Source organism: Gallus gallus, chromosome 1 (assembly GCF_016699485.2).
Source record: "Gallus gallus isolate bGalGal1 chromosome 1, bGalGal1.mat.broiler.GRCg7b, whole genome shotgun sequence".
NCBI lineage: Eukaryota > Metazoa > Chordata > Aves > Galliformes > Phasianidae > Gallus > Gallus gallus.
In genome coordinates this window covers 6916359-6943432 of record NC_052532.1, presented here as the reverse complement: position 1 = coordinate 6943432, position 27074 = coordinate 6916359, and the positions used below count along the sequence as shown (strand labels likewise).

The following is a 27074-nucleotide window of genomic DNA, read 5'->3' as shown; positions in this document are numbered from 1 at the left end:
TTCTGTCAAAAGCATCTACAGAAGGCACCATATAGAGTGAGCAGTACTTCACTTAAGCTATTTATCAGAGAATCCTTAGAGCTGGAAGGAACCTTTAAAGGCTGTCTAGTCCAACTCCCCTGCAATGAACAGGAACACCTACAGCTAGATCAGGTTGCCCAGAGTCTTACCCATCCTTGCTTTGAAAGTCGGCAGGGACAGGGCATCAACCACATCTCTGGGCAATCTGTTCCAGTGCCTCACCATCCTCACTGGAAAGACTTTTTCCTTATACCCAACATAAATCTATCCTCTTTAAGCTTGAAGTCATTTTCCCTTGTTCTATCATCACAGACCCCGCTAAAAAGTCTATTCCCTTCTTTCCTCTAGCCCCTTTTAGATACTGAAAGGCCACACTCAGGTCACCTCACAGCCTTCTTTTTCCCAGATTGAACAGTCCCAGCTCTCTCAGCCTGTCCACATAGAAGAAGAGTTCCATTCCATAGATCATTTTCGTGGCCCTTCTCTGCACGCGCTCCAACAGCTCCATGTTTCTCCTGCACTGAGGACTTCCCATCTGGATGCAGTACTCCAAGTGAGGCCTCACCAGCACAGAGCACAGGAGCAGGATCACCTCCCTTGCCCTGCTGGCCATGCTTCTTTTGATGCAGCCCAGGATACAGTTGGCTTTCTGGGCTTCAAGGGCACATTGCCAGCTCACGTTCAGCTTCCCATCCACCAGTACCCCAAGTCCTTTTCAGCATGGCTGCACTAAATCCTTTCATCCCCCAGTTTGTATTGGTAGTGAGGGTTGCCTCAACCCCCATGCAAGATCTTGCATTTGTATTTGTTAAAACTCACAAGGTTCTCCTGGCCCGACTGCTCAAGCCTGTCTAGGTCTCTCTGAATGGCATCCTGCCTGGTGATACTGCACAATATTAAGTATCCATCTTAAAAAAGACATCTAAATTACCTTCAATAGAATGCAATTCAGAGAATGAGAGAATGCCTTGAGTTAGAAGGGACCCTAAAGATCATCTAGTTCCAAGCCCTGCCGTGGACAGGGTTGCTATGCACCAGCTTAGGCTGCCCAGGGCTCCATCCAACCCGGCCTTAAACACCTCCAGGGATGGGGCATCCCTCAGTTTCTCTGGGCAGCAGTGCCAGTGCCTCACCACCCTCTGAATAAAGAATGCCTTCCTACCATCTGACTTCTAGTTTAAAAAGACACTCCTCCCAGTTCTATCACTGCCAGACTATTTATAAAGTCAGTCTCTCTTCTGTTTCTAATTGTTCAATGGATTAGGAATTGGTTGGCTAGATGCACCAAAAGGCTGTGATCCGTGGTTCTGTGTCAGGGTGGAGGCCAGTCACTGGGGTTGGTCTTGGGACCGGTGCTCTTCAACATCTTCACCAATGACAGACGATGGCTTCAAGTGTACCCTCAGCAAGTTTGCAGAAGACACCAACCTGAGCAGTGCAGTCAATACATTGGAAGGAAGGGAAGCCACGCAGAGGGACCTGGACAGCCTGCAGAATTGGGCCCATGAAAACCTAATGAGGTTCAATAAGGCCAAGTGCAGGGTGCTGCACTTGGGTCGGGGCAATCCCAGGTATTTATACAAACTGGGGGAAGATCTCCTTGAGAGCAGCCCTGCAGAGAAGGACTTGGGGGGTCCTGGTGGATGAGATGCTGGACATGAGCCAGCAGTGTGTGCTTGCAGCCCAGAAGGCCAACTGTGTTCTCGGCTGCATTAAAAAGAAGTGGCCAGCAGGGAGAGGAAGGTGATTGTCCCCCTCTACTCAGCTCTTGTAAGGCCCCATCTGGAGTACTGCGTCCAGGCCCGGGGCCCCCAGCACAGGAAGGATGAGGAGCTCTTGGAGCGGGTCCAGAGGAGGGCCACTAAGATGATCTGAGGGCTGGAGCACCTCTCCTATAAGGAAAGGTTGAGGGAACTGGGATTGTTTAGCTTGGAGAAGAGAAGGCTCCAGGGAGACCTCAGTGCTTGAAGGCAGTACTTGACAGGAGCATATAAACAAGAGGGGAAACAGCTGTTTACAAGGGTGGATAGTGATAGGACAAGGGGGAATGGTTTTAAACTGAGACAGGGGAGGTTTAGGTTAGATATTAGGAGGAAGTTTTTCCACACACAGGGTGGTGAAGCACTGGAACAGGTTGCCCAAGGAGGTTGTGGATGCCCCATCCCTAGAAGCATTCAAGTCCAGGCTGGATGTGGCTCCGGGCAGCCTGGTCTGGTGGTTGGCAACCCTGCACATAGCAGGGGAGTTGAAACTCTATGACCTGTGTGCTCCTTTTCAACCCAGGCCATTCTATGATTCCATGATTCTAAGTTCCCTCCAGTTACTGGAAGGCTACAAAGGGGTCTCTCCAGAGCTTTCTATTGTCCAGGCTGTACAAGCCCATCTTTCTCAGCTTTTCTTCCTTCTCCAGCCCTCTGATCACCTTCACGGCCCTCCTCTCGAGGCAAACAGACACAGCTGTAGCTGAAGCCAAAGCTATGTGCTTGAAGACAGACTACTTGTCTGGAAGAAGATATTTACTAAATAATTACATCACTGACAAAGACATGCTTACAACCCTAACCAACACTTTCCTCCCATTAACAATATCGAACAGTGAAAAGTAATTTAAGAACAGCATGATAAAAACCAGGTAACTGCTTTTTTTTTTTTTTTTGCTGGGATCACTTCTAAGAAGATGAAGCTATTCTTAGATTCCCCTCTAGGGTTTCAGGTATAGCTTCCACAGAACAAACAATTAATTACTAAGGAAATAAACAATCTGTTGTTCACTTACCCTGCTGTCTCGGTACACATCAAAAACAACTGAAAAAGAGAGAAAAAAAGTTAACCTTGAAAGATACAATTTCACAGATGTCTAAAATTCTCCTGGAGAAGAGAAGGCTGCATGAAGACCTCATTACAGCCTTTCAATATTTAAAGGGAGATTATAAACAGGAGGGAAATCAACTTTTTACATGGACAGATAATGATAAGACAAAGGGAAATGGTTTTAAATGAAAGGAGGGGAGATTCAGATTAGATGTCAGAGGGAAGTTGTCCTCTCAGAGGAAAGTTCTTCCTCTGAGGGAAGGTTGAGGTACTGGAACAGGCTGCCCAGGGAGGTTGTGGATGTCCTGTCCCTGGGAGTGTTTCAGGCCAGGTTGGATGGGGCCCTGGGCAACCCGATCGAGTACTTGATCTATCAGTTGGCAACCGTGTGGCAGGGAGGCTGGAACTTGATGATCTGTGAGGTCCCTTCCAACCCAAACCATTCTATGATTCTAAATACGTACGTGTGTACGCTACACAATTGGCAAAGTCAATACATCTAAAGAACTGCAAGCCAGAATTAGGTTAATTTCCAAGAGGAAGTTGAAAATTTTCAAGAACTATTGTTAATACACTGATAGAATGTCTGCTGGGCTTTTTCATTTAATTCTGGCTTGTTCTGTTCATTTTTCCTCCCAGTGGTGATCATCAGATAAACTCTTAGCACAGAGAAAAGCTTATCGCCTACATTACTGCTGTTTGTTTTACAGAAGAACTGAGACATTTCATGGAAGGCTAGGCCTCCATTGTGCTAGACATCACACAAACATTTAATGAGAGAAAGATCCTGCTTCAAAAAGATTAGGACTTCAGCAGATAACAAGACGAACAGTGTAGGAACAAAGGGGTCAGTGAGCATGCTGAGGTTGAGGCACTGAAAGGGCTATGTTTAAAGTAACACAGAGCAGACCCTGCAAACCTACTGGTTATCAACAGCTCTTTGAAAGAATCTCTGCTACTCAGTGATTTAAGACAATCTGCCTTGCGTAGTCACATTGTTGCCACTCCCATTGGTTAATTAAGCATAAATTTTTGTACATGCTTCTATCTATCAGCTTCTGCTCTGTATTGTTAAGCAAACCTTTGATTTGTCTTTCTATCCAACTATGGAAAAATCTACAGATAAGCATTCAGGCACGACTGCATGCAGAAATTGTCAGAGGAAAAAAAAAAGCCAGAATTAGAAAAAAAAAACCTCAGACAACTACTGTATTGTCACTTCCTTTATGAATGAGGAAGGGAATATTTCGGCTAAGAGATTTCCCAATTCACATAAGATAAACTAAACTCAGGATATGACTGAAGAACACTTGAGCCCCAGCAGCTCCTCAGGAAGCTGCCTGTCAATAGCAGACAAGTTGATAGATCACATCCATACATGTAAAGCTACTCAGCAGCTTCACCTCATGCTTTGTGCAAAGTTGGCTGCACTAAGGCAAAACTCAGGGCCAAAACCAGTCACATCATTGTTTCTGACCATAAGACCTAGAAATCTTTTTTGCACAAGCTCAGTTACGTCAATTTAAAATGATGCTCTAGAGTTAAGTGCTGTGATTTTCTCAGTAAGACAAGCCCTCAGTGGCTAAGTCACCAATGCCAGGATAAGCACAGCAGCTCTAGATTTCTTCCACAGCTGTTCAACTGAACTCATTGCTTGTACTGTGTACAACGGAAAACTTTTTCATCTGAGTTTCATTATAAAACAATGCCTGTCAGCTTGGAGCAAGCCTATGGTAGCAGTGATCGTTAATCATTGAGGCTGGGGGGGATTTACAACCCCATTAAGACTGATTGCACATTGGTGACTAATTTAAGACACTGACAAACAGCAAACAGAGAGGAAAACTTGCACTGTTCCTTCTTTAGGGACCACCAGAGAAGAAGCAAGCTGCGTGCCAGTGAGACTGGAGTAAAGCTTTACCTGCAATTGCTCAGAACTGAGAGCAAGCGAAGGTGTGGCTCTGTGGCAAGCATCAATACCTCTGGAGGACTGTTTTCATTGGGCTCCTATGAAAGTATTTTAGAAGGTTCTAACACCATTTAAAAGTATTTTAAATGCATTTGCCCATCTGTTATCTTACTGCTCCAACTCTGCAGTGCTTCAGCTGCTCTGACTCAATTCTTCCATCTGGAGATACTAACAGACCAACTGGAAAAAGGAGAGCAAACAGCACTGAAAGCCCCAATGAAGCAAGGAGTCAGGGAAAGAGCTACAATACCTTTCCTTCTGAAGGCAAACAAACAGACTTCCATTGTTAACAACACATATGCTGCAAGACAGTGGATCCAGGGATATGGTAGAGGGTGGGGAAGGTATAGGAAAAAAAACCTGCAGAAAATGTTTTCTGCATGGCATTTCTCTGCAGCTGGAAGGGTTACCCATGTTTAGTGCCCAAGACCAAAAGGTTAACAAATCTCCATCCCAGAAAGTGACCCTGAAACCTCATTTCCCTAGAAGGTAATTCAGATGGCACAGTTTAACCTATTTTACATAGGATACCACTTCAGACCTTTCAGTTCACTAGGCAGCAGTTTCAGAACTGAAGTCTGGGCATCAATTTCTAAAAATAGTGTCCTGAATTATTATCTATCAGCTGATTACATACAGACTGAAATTATGTTGGGACACAGAGGAAAATTAAAACAGTAATCATAATATCAGATCTGTATGATTGATTTTACTTCAAAATGTTAGGGCTACAGATGTGATAAATTAGTATAATAATTATAGGTATTATATCCAGACTGAAATAAAGGAATCGTGCAGAGCCACATTTTTTTTTTTTTTTTTACAACATCAATAGAAAGATTGGCATTAGAAGGAATCCTTTTAGAAAGTCAGACAGAACAGATCTATTTGAGTGCCATGGTTACTCAGCAAAATTATTAACCGTGCTCAAAGCTTACCTAATGGTTGAGTAGTCACACTTTTATGAAAGACAACACAACTGACAGAATACTTATGTGCATGTATTTTATTAAATTGAAGGTTGGTCCATGCCAGAGCAATTTAACTTCCTTCATCTTATTTTTTTCACCCATCCTGATCACACATCACAACAAAACACTGCCTTAGTTTCCTGACGTGGCTTAGTGAGATTATTACTGATAAAATCTGTAAAGGATTTCATGTTTACAAACTGAGACAATTTAATTAGGTTGCTCAGGTGTAGCAGAATCTCATTCAAAAGTTTGAGCAGACAAAATGCTGTACATCAATATTCTAATAGAAATTGGTATAAGTTCTTGAAAATAAACTTCCAGATCTTTTCTTCAGATAATACACCAGTATTTAGCACAAAACATCTTTATAAATATTTTTCCTTAATATTGAATGCCTTTTGTTAAGTTTTTCTTACCCTGTTACTCAGATGCTGATTTTTTTCTTATTTAGAAGCAAGCATGAGGGGGGAAAAGCCTTTCAAGAAAATAAACAGCAAACAAGCACACAAGTAAACAAACAAATTATTTTTGTTTGTTAAGTCTTTGCGACTATGAGTGCAGAATGTCCTTAAAACCCTTCATCAACAACCTCCTCCCCTCCCTATGTTCCCCTTTCTAACTGAAGTCTAAAGATACTTACAGTCTTCATCCAAGAATTTATACTGTATGTGTTTCTTGAAAAACTCCTGTATTGATCTACAGATCTCCTCATGCTGCTTAGAGATATGGTCATAGTATTGAGTGTAGTCCCTCTGTGATATACCTGTCAGAAAATTTAATTGATTGTGAAGAGCTTTAGACATGGAAAAAACAAACAAATACAAAAAAAAAAAACCCATCACACAGAATGCAGTTGTCAGAGTACACACATTATCATCACTATTCTAAAAGACAGGGTTCTCCCAGGTTTCAGCCATTAACAATGACCTGCTGTTTGGTTTTATTCTCCAGTACTGGAAGCACTGCCATTACAAACTTTCTCCTTGTACAGTTCTGCCATACGTCTGGTGAACCTCAATTTATAAGCACACACTCACTCTCACTATTCTTAAGTGAGTTTCAGAAATAATCTTTGCCTGAGTTGACATTTCCAGTTGTTGTCCTGTCCTTTCATTCAGCTTGTTTACTCCAGTTAAAAACCTTTTGTTCAGCACTTCCATTTGGAAGAGCAAAATGAAAGGGGGAGAATCCAGGTTTGCCAATTAGCAAAGATGATAGAATTGGACGTACCGTAAAGATTCTCATTTAACCTACTCATTAAGCATGGAATAACACATACCTGTTTGATAAGACACTAGACTGTATGTCACTTTGTTGATTCTAGGATTAAAGGTTTCAAATCTAGTATCTCTGTGCCTATCTAAGGGCTTTCTTTGATAAAACACCCCAACTACACCACAAGCACTTCGTTTCAGGCATTTGTTTGAATACAAGATGATAGTTTATGTCAATATCAACAGGATTAGACACTCGTATCTTAAGTGACAAAAGTTCTCATACAGGATATGTCAACATAAGCCACTGCAATACTCTGCTGGACAAGTGTCAAATTAAGACCTATGCCTCACTGCAAGATGAGTAACACAGTATTATGGAGAAAAAAAGGCAGAATCCCCTACAGAAGATGCATCAGTGATGACAGTGTACTCTTTTAACCATACATAAAAACACAGAGACTAAGTCTTACTTTAGGACAATACTGACCACCTCCAAAGATGAGCTCTTTCAAAAAGTTTGTATACAGTTTACGTCATCAGTGGAACTCTGAATTATGAATACCACTGCAAATCTTAAGCCTACAAACAAAAAGCAAGAGATGGTGGCACTGCAGGGGATGCAGATGTCTAACTGGAAAAGCATTCACAACACTTTGCAAGTATCTCGCCTTAGCTTGACTGACAGGCTCATTAGTTTTAAGAACATGGAAACATACTGTGGAAAAAAACTTGGAAGTGTCTTAGGAAATGCAGTTGGTGTGCTTGTAAAAAAAACCATACTGGTAAATTCCCCAGGTTTCAAAACTTAGTAATGCAATGAGCAGAATGTTTAGTTAGGCAGAGTACAAATGCTTTGGGGTATTTGAAAGTAAATATCACTCTCTCTCTAGCATATATATTATGCACACATACACATTCTGTAATAGATCTACATTCAAATCTTTTAGAATTTATTAGTGATGCATATCACTGGCAGTTGTGTTCTAGTAGCACTTAAGAATTATAGAACTGTTTAAGTTAGAAGGAACCTTCAGAGTCATCTAGTCCAACTCCTCTGCAATGAACAGGAACATCTACAGTGAGATCAGGTCGCTCAGCCCTATTCAGCCTGACCCTGAATGTCTCCAGGGATGGGGCATGCACCACATCTCTGGCAACCTGCTCCTGTGTCTCACCACCCTCACTATAAAAGACTTTTTTTGGTATATCTAACCTAAATCTACTCTCTTTAAGCTTGAAATCATTTCCCTTTGCTCTATCACAGCAGATCTTGCTAAAAAGCCTGTTCCCTTATTTCCTGTAGCTTTCCTTTAGATACTGAAAGGCTGCTCTCAGGTCACCTTGGAGCCTTCTCTTCTCCAGGCTAAACAGAATCGTAGAATCACCTAACAGGACAGGATTCAGCTCTTCCTCTTTCAAGAAGTTACCTCAATACCATTAAGTAATACAGGATTAATGGACAATCTCAGCTATTAGCAAAATAAACTCTGTTACAAGGAAGTGCAATAAAGCCTGCAATTGGCATGAATGGACAGCACCCAGACTAGCAGATGCCAAAAAAAAAAATCTTCATGCACTTCATAGTACACCCTGATCAAGAGACAAAGGACAGGAAGTAAATTCCTCGTGACTGACTAAGGTGGAACAGGATGGAGAGAAATTACTGACAGCTCCTAACAGGTACAAAAAGGCACGTGCTGTACTAGCGTGTAATAACTTTGCTCAGAAGATGCCAGGAGAAACAACAAGGGCTATATAATATCCCTTCACTACTGTATCATTATGAGGAATCCTGGATATATCACTTACATGTGTCCATCCTGGTGCTTGCGAATACACACGTATGGTATGAAAAGTGAACAAACTTGCTTTTCTTTTAGAGAAAATCACTTTCCTCCCTATTAATTCTGGATTACAGCTTTGCAACATCACTGCTACAACACTTTCTTGTTAGAGTTCAAGCAGTTCTTGTTAAGGACTATTATGTGGTCAAATCCTGTACCATTTTCATTTCTGTTTATCCTTTAAGGATTCCATGGTAGCACACACCAAAAAGGAATTCAAAGTCTAGAGTGGTACTCTGGCTGAAATTAAACCCCTCAGTTCAAGCACCTGTACATGCAGTTGGTGCCCAGGCTCCTGTTACAGGAGAGGCTACTCAATATATCTAGAGGAATACATGGAATATAGTTTGAATTCAGACACACTGTACACCTGTGGATGTGTGCTGACCTCCATAACTTTCTGCACTTAACATCCAAGTGTGGTCGCATTTAATCAACTAACAACTAACTGCCTCTGAATTTGTTCTGCAAGTTGGGTATGATTTAAATTCTCTCCTGAATATAAAGGAATACCCTAGAAAACAGCCTTTGGGTGAAGTTTCTGGAATTAACAGTTAGAACCAAGAATATTCCCACTGTCATATTGGGCTTACTATGGCATCAGGCTTTCAAAGACTGTGGAGAGAGAAAATTGGCATGCCACATTTAAAATTACAGACAGAAGAAAAACATTAATTCCCAAATTGAGTGTGCTAAGGAAGAAGTGTCTTCAGATTCAGCACTGATTCAAGAACTCAGAGAAATTTCTAAGAACTTCATCTAATAATTTAATCTCTAAGGTAATTCTCACCTATAAGCTTGTTTTCCTTGACAAAGCATCTGAATTCTGCACCAGGAATTAGTTCACACCATTTGCGAAGAACAAGCTATAAAGGTAAAAAAAAAAAAAAAAAAGGACAAAATATTGTTTCAGAGGGCAACTTTTTTTTAAAAAACAGGGATATCTTCTAGACCTTTCAACAGTTTTGCTGCAATAGTAAGACAATCTCTAATGTTAATTCTGATATAAGACGAGAAAACAATCTTACCCTGCAGTTCATACAATCGTGGAGTGGCTTGAGTTGGAAGGGACCTTAAAGATCCCACAGCCATGGGCAAGGCTCCACCCACAAGATTAGCTCATATAATTATCTTAGGAAATACTCAAAAGCAATTTGGCTTCATATTAATTAAAACATGATGAGAATGTAAAAATATAAGTTATCCTAATAGGCAATAATTTCCCAATTTAGAGCCCCCTTTTCTGAAGGCCAATGTATTTAAATGCTGATGCCCACAAAACAACTTAATAAATGTCCCTTTTTCCCACAAACATTACTTGTTTGGTGCATGCTGTTTTCAATATATACATCTGGAGTTCCACATTTCAAGACATTTCATAAGCCCTCTGTGACTGCTCAGAAATAGGCCATTAACACTGAGTACATCAGATGGTCATGAAGTCCCTCATGGGAGGATGAGAAGTTGTAAGTTGAAAGAAGTAAGTTCAGCCTGGTCACAGGAAGAAACCTTTTTACCATGAGGACAGTCCAGCATCTCAAAAGCCCCCTCAGTGGGGTGGAACAGCCTTCAACCACTGAGGTTTTCATGACCACATTTGACAGCACACTGCACAACCCAATTTTACCTCACAACTTAGCTTACTTGGCTCTGAGCACAAGAATGAACTAGAGAACCAAGGAGGCCCCTTCCTACCTTAGTTATCCTGTGCTCTTCCACTAGGTACAGAATTTAAACGTGAAATTATTTATGAAACAATTTCCAAGTCGCATTAATGATAAAGCATGAAAGACAGAAAACTCCACTGTACAACACAATGAGTCTGCTACGGAGTTGGCAGGAAGTTGCTCTCTAGTCAAAAGAGCTGATGGGCAGAATTAAATTTAACCAGATCAACCTCTATTGTGGTATACACCCAAGCAGAATTCTGTGATGCCTCTGAAAGCACAAACTGGTTAAAATAAGGACACGGGAACAAAATAGTAACCAAACTATCATCATGAATAGGAGAGAAAGCCTAGTAATTAAAGCATATCTCCAACACAGTCTCTGCTTTTCCTAAATTGAAGCATTCAGATGTATCCATTCTTTCAAGGCTCTCAGTTACTGCTCGTGGGCACTGGAAACTCCCAGCACTATCAACTGCAGTATAAAGAAATAAATCAGTAACCAAAGGTGATGTTCCAAACTACAACGTAAACATGAAAAACTCCTCTGTATCTTTAAAGCCCATTAAGACAGTGCTTCAAACAGTGCTCATGCACTTTCCTAAAGCCCTTTTAAACCCACAGGATGATGACAAAAAGCTGTGTTTACATAAAAATTATTAGAGACATAACTAGATGCCATCATAAAACTGACAGCACCACAAGAACTGTTTAATGCAATATCTGAGTTGCTAACTAAATATTTTAATGCAGCAGAAAGCATATCTAAGGAGATAATATAAACCATTTCAGTTCTTAGTAATCAGCTACAAACCCCAGCCACTACAGCTAGCTTCTCTTAGTAACCTCAGCTGTGATGCTCCCAAGAAGCATATTATAGGGAACATACGACTCTCAGCTATTGAGCTTCACCTTCCTGGCAAAACCAGACAGACGATAACAGAGCTGCAAGGAAGCTTCACACATCTGAACTCCAGCTTGGCTCTGACCCACAGCTGAATGAATACCTAATAACCTCCAGTTCTTAACCACACTTCCCAACTAACACAAAAAACAAACAAAAAGTTATTTTTGGGCACATACTCAAGCACAAGTGGCCACCTGCCCACATGTAATGCACTTAAGTTAACCTAGAAATCATACAGAAAGTCTTACCTCATAGTTCAAGGAAGGATCAGGGGAATCATCAGTACAGTGAATAAATCTGGAAAAGTCACAGGCATCAAAATATGCTTTTAGAGATAAGATTCTAAGCCACAGTGAGGAAAAATAACCCCAAAATGTTAATTCCAAAACCACAGCTAAATTACCTCTAAGACAGACAAAGCAAGCAATTTCGGTGTGTCAGAGACAAAACAAAACAACTACTTTCCACAATTATAAACAGTCTTTTTTTTTTTGACGTAATGTAGTTTGGAAGAGCCTAAATTTGGACAGGAACTTGGCTAAAACATGAGTGCTTATTCAACACTGAGTCTTTTGCTTGAATCAACGGCGTTACTCCTTTTGTCTTTACTGATACGTAGGCATAACTGGGATCTCAAGCACAAAATGAACATTAAAAGCACTAGGGAAAACATGCTGCAATGAAACTTGATGAGATTGTTAACATTTCACTTCCTAAACCGGATAACTGAGACACATCACTGTGCCTCACAGCACTTCAGGATTACTTTCATTTCTATGAATAGGAGATACAAAGCAGTGCTGCTCAACACTACTGATTCCACAGCATGGTGTTTTGCTAAATTAAGAGCCTTAAGAAATACTCTTAGAAATCTCCTGAGAGTAAAAATGAACAAAACCACTTCCATAACCACAAGCAGATGTCGAGGTTTTGTCCCTTGTGAGCAGCTCACTGTGTGCCACCATCCAGGAACTACCAAGAATGGAGACAGTTATATCCAAGGCAATTTCTACACACATTTTTGCTATTATACAGCAGGTTTTGATAATTCTCTTTGAAAGTTACGGGAATTATTGCAAGAGAACAAATCATCCATCCAAACACCTCACCTCATTGGCAAGAAACTACTTTAATGCACAGAACTGTGCAAAGGGTCACTACTGAGCAACAGTCTTAAATGGCAACATTTCTCCTATCTCCCTTTGGCACTGAACTTAAGCAATCCAGAGGTCTAACAACTCTCCTCTAAGCACTGCACTGTAAGATGTGGCTTCTCAATGCCTTTACTCTTCGTAAGCAAAGCATCACACCGCCCAGCCTTCAATCTGAGGCTAAGGGCTCTCCTAAGAGCTTTCTCAGTACGCTGCCAGAAGAAATAAATTTTTAGTTTAGGCTTTAATATTCACCACACAGAGAAGAGCATGCTTTCCAAAAGTACAGTAATCAGAGACCGCATATCTGTAAGCCTATGTAAACAGATAACAGCTACAGTTTATATTCCCAGCAATTTAAGATCTCTAAAGGCAATAGAAACACTCCGGAGAGCTTGCAGTTTTGCTATCCTCAAAATTCCCCCCACTGCAGTCATATCTGCTTACTGTGCTCAAGAAAATATTCTCCACACACCAAAATAACCATAAACTACAGATAAAAAGGCAGCTGAAGCCTAACACGCAGCATTCTACAGTCCCTGCACACTAGGACCTGCATTACCTTTCAGAGAAATCCATATTTGAGATTGGGGTATCTGTAATCTGCTCCATTTCAGTTAGATGCAGTCTTTTCCAGCTGTCAAAAAACAGCCTTATAAAAAAAAGTCATAACTTTCCCTTGCTCAGCACTCAGATATTTTGGGTGGAGGCTACGTGGGGGGGATATTTTCTGTTCTATTGTATTTTTTAGCAATTTGTTCCAGCATTAGCTGTCTGGACAGCTGAATTCACCCATTACACAGAGCCTTTTCAACATCAGAGGCAGAAGGCTAAGCAGGGTTTCTTTCAACTGCATCCTCTTCAGGTTTGGAAGTAACTGAAGGAGCATCAGAGAGACGTGAGGACCACAAAATTGAAAGATACACCAGTTTCCTTTTCTGAAACCTCTGAAAATTATCATTTTAAATATAGTAAGCATGAAGGATTTAAACTCCACTGTTTATTGGCCTTGTGGTGTGGTCAACAGCTTGTTTACAGATTTATACTTAGATATCAACAAGAGAAGGATCAAGAGCTTTTTTTTAAGTAGCAAATGCACGTTAATCTCCAAATGCATACACCTGACAACAGCACACACTACATGGGGCTGCTGTACAGTTCAGCATGCAACACTGAGAAAAATGACTTCAGAAGGTTTGTAAAGTCTCCACTACCCATTCCTGCTATGAAAGCAATGAACCGAGACTATTATCCACAGAATAAACAATTACCAACATGAGAACTGCAAGAATTGCTTTGTACCAGACAGTCCTGCTGATGTCTCATGGCTTAATTTAGAGCCTTAATAAAAAAAAAAAAAAGATATATTTCTAACACCAAGAAATATTCAGTTTTAAGGACTACAAGTAAATAGGCAATCCAGACACTGCTGAAAGAGAAACTTTTACTACCTGCACTGCAAATTCCTGGGGAAAAGATGGGCATATGAGTAGAACCTCAAGAAAAGAAAAGTCAAAGGCCTCATATTCCACATCACCTCATGTGGAACTGTTTGTCTTAAACTAGGTTATATTCAAGTCTTAAGCAACAGGTACTGTCCTTGCAAAGAAGGTACTTTGATTGCCCAGTCACTTCTTCATGAGCCAACACTGCCTCCTATGTTCCGTCAGGAGAACACAGGCTGTTATCCCTCCACATTAGAAAAAAAAAAAAAAAAAACTTTACAACTTCTTACTAAGAAGAAAAATACTTCCTGGTTGAACGAATCAAGTTTAGTGTCAGCAGAGTCATAGCTGACTCTCTGAGTCAGGAATTTCGTTACTCATAAGTGATCACTTTCACAAGCATCCAGTTTTGGTCAACCAGAGAACGCTGTGATCCCACTGGGAGCTGTTTCACCTGCTCCTGCCTGGGCCAAAGGGCAGTACCTGCCAAGAACAGCTTTTGCATGAGGTTGCTTTTGACCAAGGTTGAACTTCAGATATCTGATTTCATCTCTACTGATGGTTGTTTAATAACCACAAAAATGCTGTGAGGTTCAACATCCCAACAGTGCCATCTGCAGATACGAAGTGCTCAGCACTACACTGCAGAATCATAGGAACCATCTCCAAAGTTCAACAAAATTTTCGAGGTTTATATTCTGCTTATTAGTGACAACAAGCCTATCTTTGAAAGGACATTACCCTATCATTAAAACTATTGTTACTGCTTATAGCAGCCACGGGGGGGGAGGGGGGTATTCACTTTTAACAAAATGTAGCCCAAATGTTCTAATAATTAGCAAGAAAGCTATTTACTAGCTGCACACTTGCTGTTCAAAAGAGGGGTGTTAATTGCTTAACAGAAATCCCAGTTAGAGAGGGATTTCTTCTGTCACAGAACCACAACATTAAGTTCTTGAAAGCCTACATTAAAAACTGGAAAGTTGAGGATCACACCACCCACAAGTTTTCTGTGAACTCAGCAAAGTAAAATGTAGTGCTTACTTGAAACAGAAACAATGACTACATTAACGAGAATGTTGCTCTGAAGTCTTTGCTAATTTATGTCTGTTCCAAGAGGAAAGTTAACTCATTCTGAGCTTTTAAACCAAACAAGTGCCAACATGATGAGAGAATCCAAACATTTAAATAGTCAAAGCTTATCTAGTCACACTCTGTATCTGCAGTAAGGCCATATTTTTAGTGGTTTGTGTCGAGGTATTGCATAGCTGAAATTTTCTCAGAACTGGAGACAGCTGAGAACTGCAGCAAGGGCATTTCCCTGACCTGAACAACAGATATTGATCTATCAGAGAAGCAGACAGGAAACAAGAGAGGAAAGAAGCAGAGAAACTGCTTTAAGTCCCACAACACTGACAGTGCTCTACATCAAGAAACAGATCTTCAGCTTGCTATTGTAAAGTCTTCTCTGTGTCACAACCCAGGAAGCGTATTTTTAAGTTCACACCCCTGAACAGGAAAAAGAGTAAACAAAAATGTCAGCTGTTAATTATGCAGGCCAAGAAGGTTTTAGACCACACTGAATATTAATGAAAAAAAAAATAGAAATATAGCACTTCTATCCCTTCTCCTCGCTCTGATCAGCCCTTCCAAGGCATTTAGATATATTGTGTTTTCAATTTTCGTTTGTTCAGCACTTCGGTTCTTTTACCAACTGCACTTCTAGTTTCTGCTTGCTAAGGACTGGGGAGCTGGCAGCTAATCAATAGCATAATTAAGCCCACCTCTGTAACTCAGCAATAATTATTTCTGTGTTCAGATGGGGACATTTTGTATTAATAACTTGGCAATTTAGATATATCATGCACAAACTGGACAATAATTTGTTCTTTATTTGAGCACAGCGCACTCACAGGATACAAAGAAACCAAAGTGTTTTTACATGTGATGTTCATCTTGTTGTAAGGACCATTTCCACTCAAACCCACAGACTTTATAGGAAGGGAAATAAACACAGTTCTTCTCAAATGAAACGTCACCTTAACCTTGGTATTAGGTGACAACCTGACAAACACATCATGAGGTTGGTTTACCCACCACCCGCTAGCTGAGCTGTATTACCCAATTGCACATCCCATTTTAGCACTCTGGAAGGGGAATGCAAATGGACTGAACTAATACAGTCTGAGGTATTGCTTTTCTGCTGGAGGTTGCTTCTCCCCAGGCAGTATCAGTAGAAGAGAACATACCTGCTACAGGCTGCTCAGCCAACACTGCTTTTAGTCTGGTGTGAATCTAAGGTGAAATTACTGATGGCTCAAGTTAACACCCATGCTGTGAAATTTCACAATATAGGAACTAGAATGCATTCACTGCTTCCTCTGTAAGTCAGTGCTGTCTGCCAAGGGCAAGGCGAATAGCTGAGGCACTAACCTGGCCTGATATGAGATAAAAACCCTGAGAGAAAATGCACCAATTGCAATCCCAGTGAAGGTAATCAAACCCATGCTTTCTACCATATAAATGGCATAACCTAAAAGCACAGGACTGCACACACATGCAAGCCTAGTTGCCACGGCTTTTAGAAGTGCACAGTGCTTTCTAAACGCTTGACTGTGTCCCAAACATTAGAATGGGGTTAACCAAACGAGCAGGCACCAAGGAGCTTGGAGCAATTGTTGCTCAATTTCTTTATGCGTGAGGACAGTAGAATAACGAAGAATACACAGATATTCACAAAGTGTACAGATATTTTCAGACCCATCAGATACTTCCAGCCCTACAAGCAGTTAGAACAAAGATCACATTAGGACAGTTTGCTCCAAGGGGTTTCAGGCCACGCAGCCTGGCCTCCCATCAGTGGAAATTATGAAGAAAAGCTCCTTAGTAAGGCACCTGAGAAACACTGAGCACTCAACTCTGAAACGCAGATGGCATCTCTCTTACCACTTTCATTCTCTATGGTCCCAGAACTTCAAATTCTCAGCGCTTCCAACTGTTTCCCCAGTCTAACATACTTTTCAAACTGTCTTATCACTCCAACATCTTCTCCTCTCTTTCGCAGTCTCTTCCTCTCCACCTCATACTGTTATAGGTTAGATATAACGTAAAACCTAGTATCAGAATTGGACTGACAGCACTGCTAGCACTCCATAAACACAGAGATAAGGATGAGGATGTTGTTACCTATTCATTATTTGAGATGTACCAACAGATCACAGGGGAAAAGTGCTACTAGAGTTACAGTTACAAAAAGGAAGGCAGCAGTTGCAATGCATTAATACAAATGGTTTCATGTTTTAGATAATACAATTCTCACCAGGTCATTAGCTACGTAAGGTCAGACTACTGTGCTTGATAAGCCTTTACAAAGGAAAAAAAAACAAAAAAACACCCCAAAACATTAAAATACTACTTGCTTGAGAAAGCAGCTCAATAAAAACAGTCTTAGTCCATGGTGTCATTTCATATGCTGTACTTCTATATGTCTTCCTGGTTTGCTTTTCACTCATTTACATATCAAAATTAATTATAAGAAGAAAACAGAGCCTGCTTCTCTCTTGTTCACTGAAATTAGGTAAACAACTCCAGTTTACGAGAAATTACTCACTTATGATAAGTAACACTGACAGTAATTGGCATCACACCTCCCTGCAGTAAACTGGCCCTGATATAAATTTTTGTATGGCGCAGGGAGAAAAAGAGATGGGAAAACATTTCAAAGAACAACTACTTGCTTTACTTGAGATCTACTTGATTCACAACTTTCAAATGTGAACAGGAATCTTTTTCTCAAATACTTATTGCTGCTCTTCAGTAAAGAAGAGCATCTTTCCAAGGTACTGAAAAATTACCCTATGTGGGTTAGGGTGTGGGTTTTTTTTGACTAGATAAGACTGCTAGAAATCTACTTACGGCTGAGTGAGGTCACGAGTAATGAAGTCTGAACTTTTGAAGAGGAGGAAAATGTCACTTAGAGCTTTGCATTTCAGAGAGCTATTCATTGCTATCCAGTAAGCATCCTACGCAGGAAAAAAAAAAAAAGGATAATCCAAAAATGCAGTTTTTCTAGCAGAGTAATGCAAGCTATTGATCTATCAGAACTGAACCTTATGCAACAGTTGACACGCATACAGAAAATAATTTCTGGATTTTGAGGAAAGCTTCATCAGCTGTTAACAAAGAATAGTTATGTCTCTTATGAATAACTTGCTGAAAGTAGACCAAATCTATTCAAAAACAAAGCGTTTGCCTCACTTCTTCCACGCACTTTCCTGGAATGCTTGAACATTAATTTCCCTTGAGAATATAATACAAAATCACTTAGGGGCACCCATTCTTAAGGTGCAGAGAGCCAAAAAATAACTAGAGGGAAATTTATTGCTTTTTCAAAAAAGGAAAAGTGATTATTTTTCTTTTGATCCCACGTAAGGTTTTCAGCTGATATCCTGAACATGGAGAGTATGACCACCACACTGTTACCTAGAGCAAAGATAACTAGATGTTATATAAGACACTGCTATCTTGCATCAGGCTCACCAACAACACACCACTGAGCTCTAATTCACCAGAACAATTTGCCATATCAAACTTAACTGATGTCATTTATCACTCCCTTCCTTATCAGGCTCACTAGTCTGCTCTATTCTCCAGTGCATTAAGATAAACCAAAAAATTCTGTATGATAGCATCTGCTACAAGTTGTAGGAGTCAGCATTCTTACCCTTGGAGCACTCCAGTTCAGCTTAGGAAAAACGCTGCCACCCAAGGAACTTATGGCTTCTTCAACTTTAGCTGTAAACTCTGGGAATTCTGGTGCCTGGAGAAGGAACAAGAGCAAGGCGAGGAAAAAGAAAAATAATACATGTAATTAACGCACAACAAAAAATAGTTCATTCAGAATCAAATATCACCCAAAAAAGCAAATATTTGCAAAAGATGCAAGTATTGTAGCATTCTGTCAAGGTATTGAAAGACAGAAAAACCTGTTCCATTTTGTAATAGCTTTCTAACTGCACTGTGGGATTTAGTAAGAGAGCAACAGTAAATAAATAACTTGCAGACAACTTGACTGACAGCTCACTTAACTTCTGGTTTTATGAAGTGTTTCTAGAAATACTTCAAATAAAATCTTTAAAATAGCTTAAAAATAGCTTAGTGATACAAGCCAACTTGCATCAAAATGCTGGACACACTGCAAAGATACATGTTGGAACAGAAAACTTTGACTTATAAAGAATATTGTTAACAACTGTAAACATAAGAAAGGAGAAAAAAGGCCAAGAAGCTATAAACTCCACTCCTAATGTGGTGCAGTAAGAAAAAAAAAAAGCTGACTGCTGACCTTTAAAATAATAGGAAAGTATTTGTATGTATTTCTGACACTTTAAAGATGTACAGATCTAAAGCCAACGCCACTTCTACCTATATCTGCTAATGTAACCCAAAGATAACTCCTAGGCTAAAGCCAACTGAGCTCTAAAACAACAAAGCCCTCACAGCCATACAAGTGATCATAAAAACTTTATACATTCTGGTATATCCATTCTGCAGCCCCTCATAAAGTGCACATGCTTTAGATAAATCAAAAGGAGTAAGAAGTACAACACCCTAGACTGAGCTTCATACATCCCTATCTTTCCTTAGTACATTGTCTAGTCTCTGTGGGAAACTACACTTGAAAAACTGAAATAAGCTCTTCTTTTATTTCACTTTTAGAGCTTCAGTCAATTCTAAGGAAGAAAAATTAAAAAAGCATTTCAGTAAGAAATAAAACTCCTCATGCAGTGCATTCTGATCTCCTCTCACTCTGCCGGGAGCCAGGAGCCATACCACATATGTGATGTCAGTACATACAAAAACTCACTGAGAAAACATTGCTATCATCTCACTTGACTAATACAGGTGAAAAAACATTACACAAGAGAACAGCTCTAAAGGCAGCACAAATAAGTTAAATTCTAACACTGACCAGATTCTGGATGTTTGACATTTTTGAACATGATTTTATATAATCCTATGTTCTAATTCTTCTTCAGAATATAGAAGGGGCAAAGGAAACAAGTTCTACCTCATGACTCAAGTGGGACACCAAAGAGAAATAATTATACTCACAACCCATCTTACAGCTCCCTGACAATAAAACCAGAGGGGAAATCAATCATAATCCAGGATTTATAGCATTAGTGTAATGCTATAATGAGATGATAATAGCAGGGTGGCAAAGTCTTTGGCTACAGCAAATAAGAAGCCCAAATGCAGCAGCCACAGATGCAGAAATAAAGGAAAATAGCTGCTTACCTTTAGAAGGCATCAGGCAGGCAAGGATCTCCAACAAGAGATACTCTCACCTCCACTGCCAACCCTTTAATGAGGTCTGGAAAGGGGTAGATCCTGGCTCCAACCCCTCCAATCACTCAAGTACACTGCTTGCACTTGAGCTCCCCTGGGTTGGCCCTGCCTTCCCACCAGGTGCTCAATCACTGTTTGAGGAAATGGCATTTCCACTGCCATTGGGAAAATAGAGTGCCCTAGGCTGCAAAGTATGATATTCTATGGTATGGGATATCCCTTAGGACAGTTTAGGTCAGCTGTCCTGGCTGTGCCCCTTTCTCTACACTTTCCAACAATTAGACTGAGATTGCAGAGAAAAATGAGGACACAGTCAGAAAAGAGAAAGTCTTGATGCTACATAAGGACTGCTCATGAACACTCAAAATGTTTGTGTGTTATGAATACTGTTTTAGACAAATCCAAAACATAGCACCATATGGGCAGCTCTGAAGACAGCAAACTACATCCCAGCCAGTCCCAGTAAAACTGGAGTTGTAGAGCTGAAATCCACACACAATGCACAATTCCTTACCTGGCTAAACTGAAATCACTTGGCCTGTACCCTTCCAGTGGATATAACACATCTTAGAATGTATTTTCATATTGTGTTGTACACTATAATGAACATTAGGAAGTTACAGGACTGAAGTAGCAGTAACAACAGTAGACAAGTAGAGCAGGTGTATTAACTCTGACAATAGCAGGGCAATAACAAGTTTTGGGGTTTTTTTGTTCAAAATAAATAAATAAAATTGAGGAAGCCTAACTGCTATCCATCGTGACATGGTTTAGTGGGCATGGTTGTGATAAGCTGACGGTTGGACTAGATGATCTTTGTGGTCTTTTCAACCTTAATGATTCTATGATCCTGATTCTAAGCTGGGCACAGCACAAAGAGAGCATGAAAACAGGAAAAAGGGGAAACAAGGCAATAGAAAGCAAGGTACTTAGGAGGAAATAATGGCAAAGGTATAAGAGAAGAGCTGTGAAAACTGAGCTGCAGGAACTTCATTTCTTCTGCATTCAGTTCAATTAAGTAACTGGAAGATATTCAAAGTAGTGAAAATAAAAGGCAGCTATATTTAGACTAATCATTCAGTTCATTTCCTATATTCTAAAAAGCGTGTGATTGTTGGGAATGAAGAAAAGAAGCATTTTATTTTTAGTTAAATAAAATTAAGCTAGCAGAACATTTTTAAGGTTGCAGACACCTACACTGCCATCTAGTGAGAATGATCAGAAAAACATTAACTACAGCAGATACCAATAACTGACCACAGGTTTGTATCACAAGGCTCAGAAAGAATATTGCTTACAGACCCACATGCTGAGATTTTAGAGGACCTTACCTCTAACACTTACCTTAAGTGTTGCAGTATTCTCATCATCTGACCACTGTTAAGAATAAGAACAAACCCAAGGTCAATGGTTTCCCATGACATCATTTATAACTTATGAGAACATCAGAATCTATACAGCTTCCTACAACACGTACAAATCACTGCCCTGATTCTTCTTCAGAAATATATGCTCATCCTCTAATTATAACAGTTATAAATTAAGATAGGAAAGATTGTGTACGTTCAACAAAACTGCTGTTGTGAAGTACAAATAACAGACAACACCTATATAAGATGATTGCGATTCATATACAAGACTTGGACATTGGAAAACTCTGTGGAGTCTTTCCTATCTAAAACTTGTCTTTGCCTCCCACACTTCTATCATTAAAGCTTGTGAAGGGCTTGGAGAATATGCCCTATGAGGAGCGACTGAAGGAACTGGGGTTGGTTTAGTGTGGGGAAGAGGAGGCTGATGGGAGACCTTATTGCTCTCTTCAAATACCTGAAAGGTGCTCACAGCGAGAGCGGGGTTGGTCTCTTCTCGCTGGTGACAGGACGAGGGGAAATGGCCTCAAGTTGTGACAGGGAAGGTTTAGTTTGGATGTCAGGAAAAACTTCTTTACAGAAAAAGTTGTTAAGCACTGGAATAGGCTCCCCAGGGAGGTGGTTGAATCACCATCCCTGGATGTGTTTAAAAACTGTTTGGATGTGGTGCTCAGGGACATGATTTAGCAGAGGGTTGTTAGAGGTAGGGTAGTTTGGTTAGGTTGTGGTTGGACTCAGTGATCTTTAAGGTCTTTTCCAATCTGAGCAATTCTATGATACTGTGATTAAACCCACAATCCACTCATCTCATTTATCTTCCTCTTTCTCACCCTTTTGTACCTTCTGTCATCTTGCTTTTATAACACTTACCAGCATTTTTTAATTCTGGAATACCTCTCTGAGTTATTACAGCCTTAAGGACTTTCATTATTTCTTGAAGTAACTCCTCTAAGTACACTCCTCCTAATCTTTCACGGTATAAAACAGCAATATTTTCCATTTCCTATATCCTACAACATTCCCTAGTCATTATTAGAAATGTAATTAACAAGAAGTGTGTGATAGAGCACAGAAACACTTTAAACTTTTCTTGATGTCACAGTATAAACAATGATGTTTGTAAACCTTTTCCAAGGCAAATATCATGTGATTATTATTTTGGTAAAGTACCATCTTCACTTGTAAAGCATGCAGAAATTGATTACATGTTAACATCAAGTCTCTAAAGGAAAAACAAAGTTAAGGTTTTACTGACCTGTATTTCTTCTGCATCATCACTTCCCTCTGGGGTTTGAGTTGGTGGATCTTCTCTAAGCCAAAAAAAAAGAGCAGAAAAAAAAAAAAGAAATGAGCACTGGAGTTTGAATTGACTGTATATATTATAATTCCACAGCAACTGCCAGCTGTTGATCTCAGAATGCTTTCCAAGGAGGATTAAGCCTCAAAACCCCAATAAAGAAAACTGGAGCAAACCAGCACAGAAAAACTGAAGACAAAACACCCTGACATTGGATGTGCACCCTGTCCAAAACACTTGGATTCTTTCCAATGAAGAAATCACTTTCTGCTCTGAAAACACCATAGCCCAAGCTTATCCACACCCTATTAATCATTCTTTTTGACCCTTTCTGTACTCATGCAGTAGCATTAACTTGTTTTTTAAAAGACTAACTTAAATTAAGCTTTGCCTCCACGCTCCTTTTCAAGCAAAAAAATAGAATAAAATTTAGGTTTCAAATGCTGACCCATATACTGCTGGTTCTGAAAACAAAACATCCTCACACTTCACCCACAGAAGATCATACTTGAAGTGGTTACACAGTCATGAGCTTCTTCCTGGAAAGTTCCTTTTTCTACACAGATGAGATTTGCTGTTGTACACATTAGCAGCTCTGGGAGAAAGCACTTGAGTGCAAGTATTCCCTTAAACTTTGAAGTGACTTTTAAAGTTTTTAGCCCATGTGACTGAGCGGTCTTTAAGGCAGAAGAAGAACAAGATGAGGGCAAGTCAGCATAGCAATCAGGTTAAGTTCAAATCTTTGCAGCTAAGTGCTGTTAGCAAAAATTCAATTCTTCGACAAGACACATTTCTGCAGTACATTCCTTAATGCACTTTCACAGGGATCAAACTGTCCATTCAGTTTTTGAGATCTAGAGCTCAGATCAGAGGATCACTGAGGTTTAAAAGTCATGTCAGCCCTGACTTTAAGAAGATCACATTGACTTCTAGCTAAGAATGTTCAACTCAAGAGAAAAATAAGTTTTTAAGAGGGAATTTTAAATTGGAATTATCTTAATATAACTAAAGTCAATTATACAGATGTCAATTATTCCACTGAGATACCAAACATGTTCATACAGCACAGCTGTGAACTCAAACCATCTGTTTCAGCTTTTCTGAAGTCTGATTACAAATTAAATGGCTGTTATTAAGTAAGTTGCAAAGTTCTTCAGAAGAAGGCAACGTTACTTCTTATCCAAAATGGTTTTTAAAATAATTCCCACTTTTCATCTTTACAAGGTGTTTAAACAGCTTCAATTTTGTGTAAATTGGTTCCAGAGAAATTAGACATAGCTCCCTTATATTCATAGTCTAATTGGTTGCTCTCTGAGAGACAAACTCCTCTGAGTTTGGGTACCAACAAGATGCATGTATGCAACAATCATTTTATAAGGGAGTCACATGGTGAGATTCTAAGCTGAAAACAAAGAATAAAGCCTGGGTTCATATCAATTGTTTTTCATAGACACCCATCTCACTCTTCATTCAGAATGTTAGCATAGGTATATAGGCAGTACATTCAGCCTCATCATATACACGGATTATAGGCAAGCAGATGATTATACTACCTCAGTAATTACTAAGATTTTATATTTGGTTTATATTATTAAGAATTCAGCTCAAGTAAGGATGCTCCATCCCTGTGTGAGGCTGCAGGCATAGGAATGCTGAGGCACCGTTCAAGCCAGTGAGCTGCAACCAACCATACCAAAGCAACCAAACATCTTCAGGATGGGCACTGACACCTGAGACCTGTTTAAACTCTGGAAGGAAAAATAAAAAGAACTGCCCCTACCTAGTCTGGAATCAAATACATCATATGGATTTGGGGACCTGCATTAGGCATTAGCAAGTCACATTTTACTAACAGCACTAACTTGTGCACACACGTTCATACAGTACAAGGTTTACTGCAGTGAGATTGGTCAAATTTACAAAATTAATTATGTAAGTTACAATATGTGAACACAAATATCATTGCAACATTAAAATAGCATTAATACTTGCATGGTGGACAGTTAACATTCTTTACCTTCCAGAAACCACAAGTGTTCCATCATCCAGCAAATATTCTTTCACATTCTCTGGTAGAGGAAGTATAACACTAGGAAAAAAAAGAATTACTGTAATAGTTTATTAATAATATTACGTACTAAAACAGTTAGATAATTATTTTTTTAATGGAACATACCTCAATAGTAGTATACTTTATTCACTAACACTACGAAAATACAAATTTGTATTGCTTCCCCTCACTCCTTCCCAAAAAGCAATTCCCTTTCTCCCTAAAGGGAAGTATAGGAGAAAGAGAAACACACAAATTTTTGATGAAGTGCACAAAATCACTCTAACTCTTCAAACTGCTAGGAAATACAAAGAAAAGATGTGTGGACAGTGTAGGGGGACAACATGTTCAAAATAAAGGTCTCCCTTCTGAGATGCAAATCTAAATTTGCCTGTATCAACGTAGTGTTCCAAATACCATAGAATCCTTTCAGTTGGAAGGGATACCCAAAGGCCATCTAGTCCAGCTCCCCTGCAATGAACAGGAACACCTACAGCTAGATCAGGTTGTCCAGAGCCCCATTCAGTCTGACCTTGAAAGTCTCCAGGGGTGGGGCATTCACACCATCTCTGGGTAATCTGTTCCAGTGCCTCACCATCCTTACTGGAAAGACTTTTTCCTTATACTCAATCTAAAGCTCCCCTCTTTAAGCTTAAAACCATCTTCCCAAGTCCTATCACCACAGACCCTGCTAAAGAGTCTGCCCCCTTCTTTCTTACAGTCCCCCTTTAGATACTGAAAGGCTTCAGGTCACCTCACAGCATTCTCTTCTCCAGATTGAACAGCCCCAGCTCTCTCAACCTGTCCTCATAGGAGAGGTGTTCCATCCCTTGGATCATCTTTGTAGCCCTCCTCTCCAACAGGTCCATGTCTCTCCTGTACTGAGGACTCCCCGTCTGGATGCAGTGCTCCAGGTGAGGCCTCGCCAGCACAAAGCAGAGGGGCAGGATCACCTCCCTTACCCTGCTGGTCATGCTTTTTTTGATGCAGCCCAGGATATGGTTGGCTTTCTGGGCTGTGAGGGCGCACTGCTGGCTCATGTCCAGCTTTCCCATCCACCAGTACCCCAAGTCCTTTTCAGCAGGGCTGAGCTCCATCCTTACATCCCCCAGCTTCTGTCAGGGGTTGCCACAATCCACTTGCAACATAGCTTTGTTGAACCTCATGGGGCTCAGCTGGGCCCACTGCTCCAACCTGCCTAGGTCTCTCTGGATGACATCTCAACCCTCAAGTGTGTAAACATGCACGGCTCTCACTAAATGAGAATCATAGGCTGGCCTGGGTTGGAAGGGACCTCAAAGATCAGCTGGTTGCAACCCCCTGCCGTGCGCCTTGTTGCCACCACTAAAGCAGGCAGCAGATCAGACTGCTCAGGGCCCAACCTGGCCTTGACTAAGCTGCCTAAAAACAGACAGAACATTCACGAAAAGATTAAACATTTTGATTACTGAGTGCCTGCCGTCACTGCCTTTGGATCCACACAGGCGCTTTCCTTGAGTTCTTCCTTCCTGAGCCGCTGCCGGCTCTCTCACCCACCTGCAGAGGCACCTCAGGAGCTGCAGAAGCTGCTGCGTTTTCCCAAAATACGTGTGAACACGAACTCAGCCGCTCCGGGTCACAACGCGGAGAGCAGCGCCCGGCCTGGCCCGCAGCACCCCTCGGCCCGGGTACAGCCCCCGGCTCCTGAGGCCGAAGCCCTCCGTGCTTCCTCCCACACAGCCCTGCACCCTCAGGCCCAAACCTCAGCTCTCGGCCCGACTCCGAGCACCAGCCCATCCCGCCGTTCTCCAAGCCAGCACCGCCCGCACGCAGCCCCTCACCTGCGGATGGTGACGGCGCGGAACAGCGGGTACCACACAGAGAACTGGCAGTGTGCCACCTGCTCCTTCTTCATCCTTTCGCGCAGGCCGGCTCTCTCCTTCCCCCGCCGTTCCGGAAGCTCCCGCTTCCCCCGGAACCTCCTCAGCCGCTCCCGGAGCCGCCCGGGCCTCTACCGGCGG

General features: G+C 40.8%; 1 protein-coding gene across 3 annotated transcripts in view; it reads right to left on the bottom strand.

The window, feature by feature from the left end:
- The window catches only part of CDC123 (cell division cycle 123), a 37651-nt gene extending 10613 nt beyond the window's left edge, over nt 1–27038 (bottom strand). For 2 of the 3 annotated variants that reach the window (XR_005842338.2, XM_040654589.2), the window contains exons 1-10: nt 26895–27038; nt 25042–25113; nt 22983–23037; nt 21702–21734; nt 18730–18825; nt 17922–18028; nt 11659–11707; nt 9627–9702; nt 6416–6538; nt 2798–2826 (exon numbers count right to left, since the gene is read on the bottom strand). Coding sequence is in view for 2 of the 3 variants with exons in the window: in XM_040654589.2 (XP_040510523.1) it covers nt 2798–2826; nt 6416–6538; nt 9627–9702; nt 11659–11707; nt 17922–18028; nt 18730–18825; nt 21702–21734; nt 22983–23037; nt 25042–25113; nt 26895–26968 (714 nt within the window). In the remaining variant the exon portion in view is untranslated. The remainder of the gene's footprint in view (nt 1–2797; nt 2827–6415; nt 6539–9626; nt 9703–11658; nt 11708–17921; nt 18029–18729; nt 18826–21701; nt 21735–22982; nt 23038–25041; nt 25114–26894) is intronic. The other variant, XM_040654603.2, reaches the window with a different exon arrangement.
- Between the last annotated feature and the right edge of the window lie 36 nt (nt 27039–27074).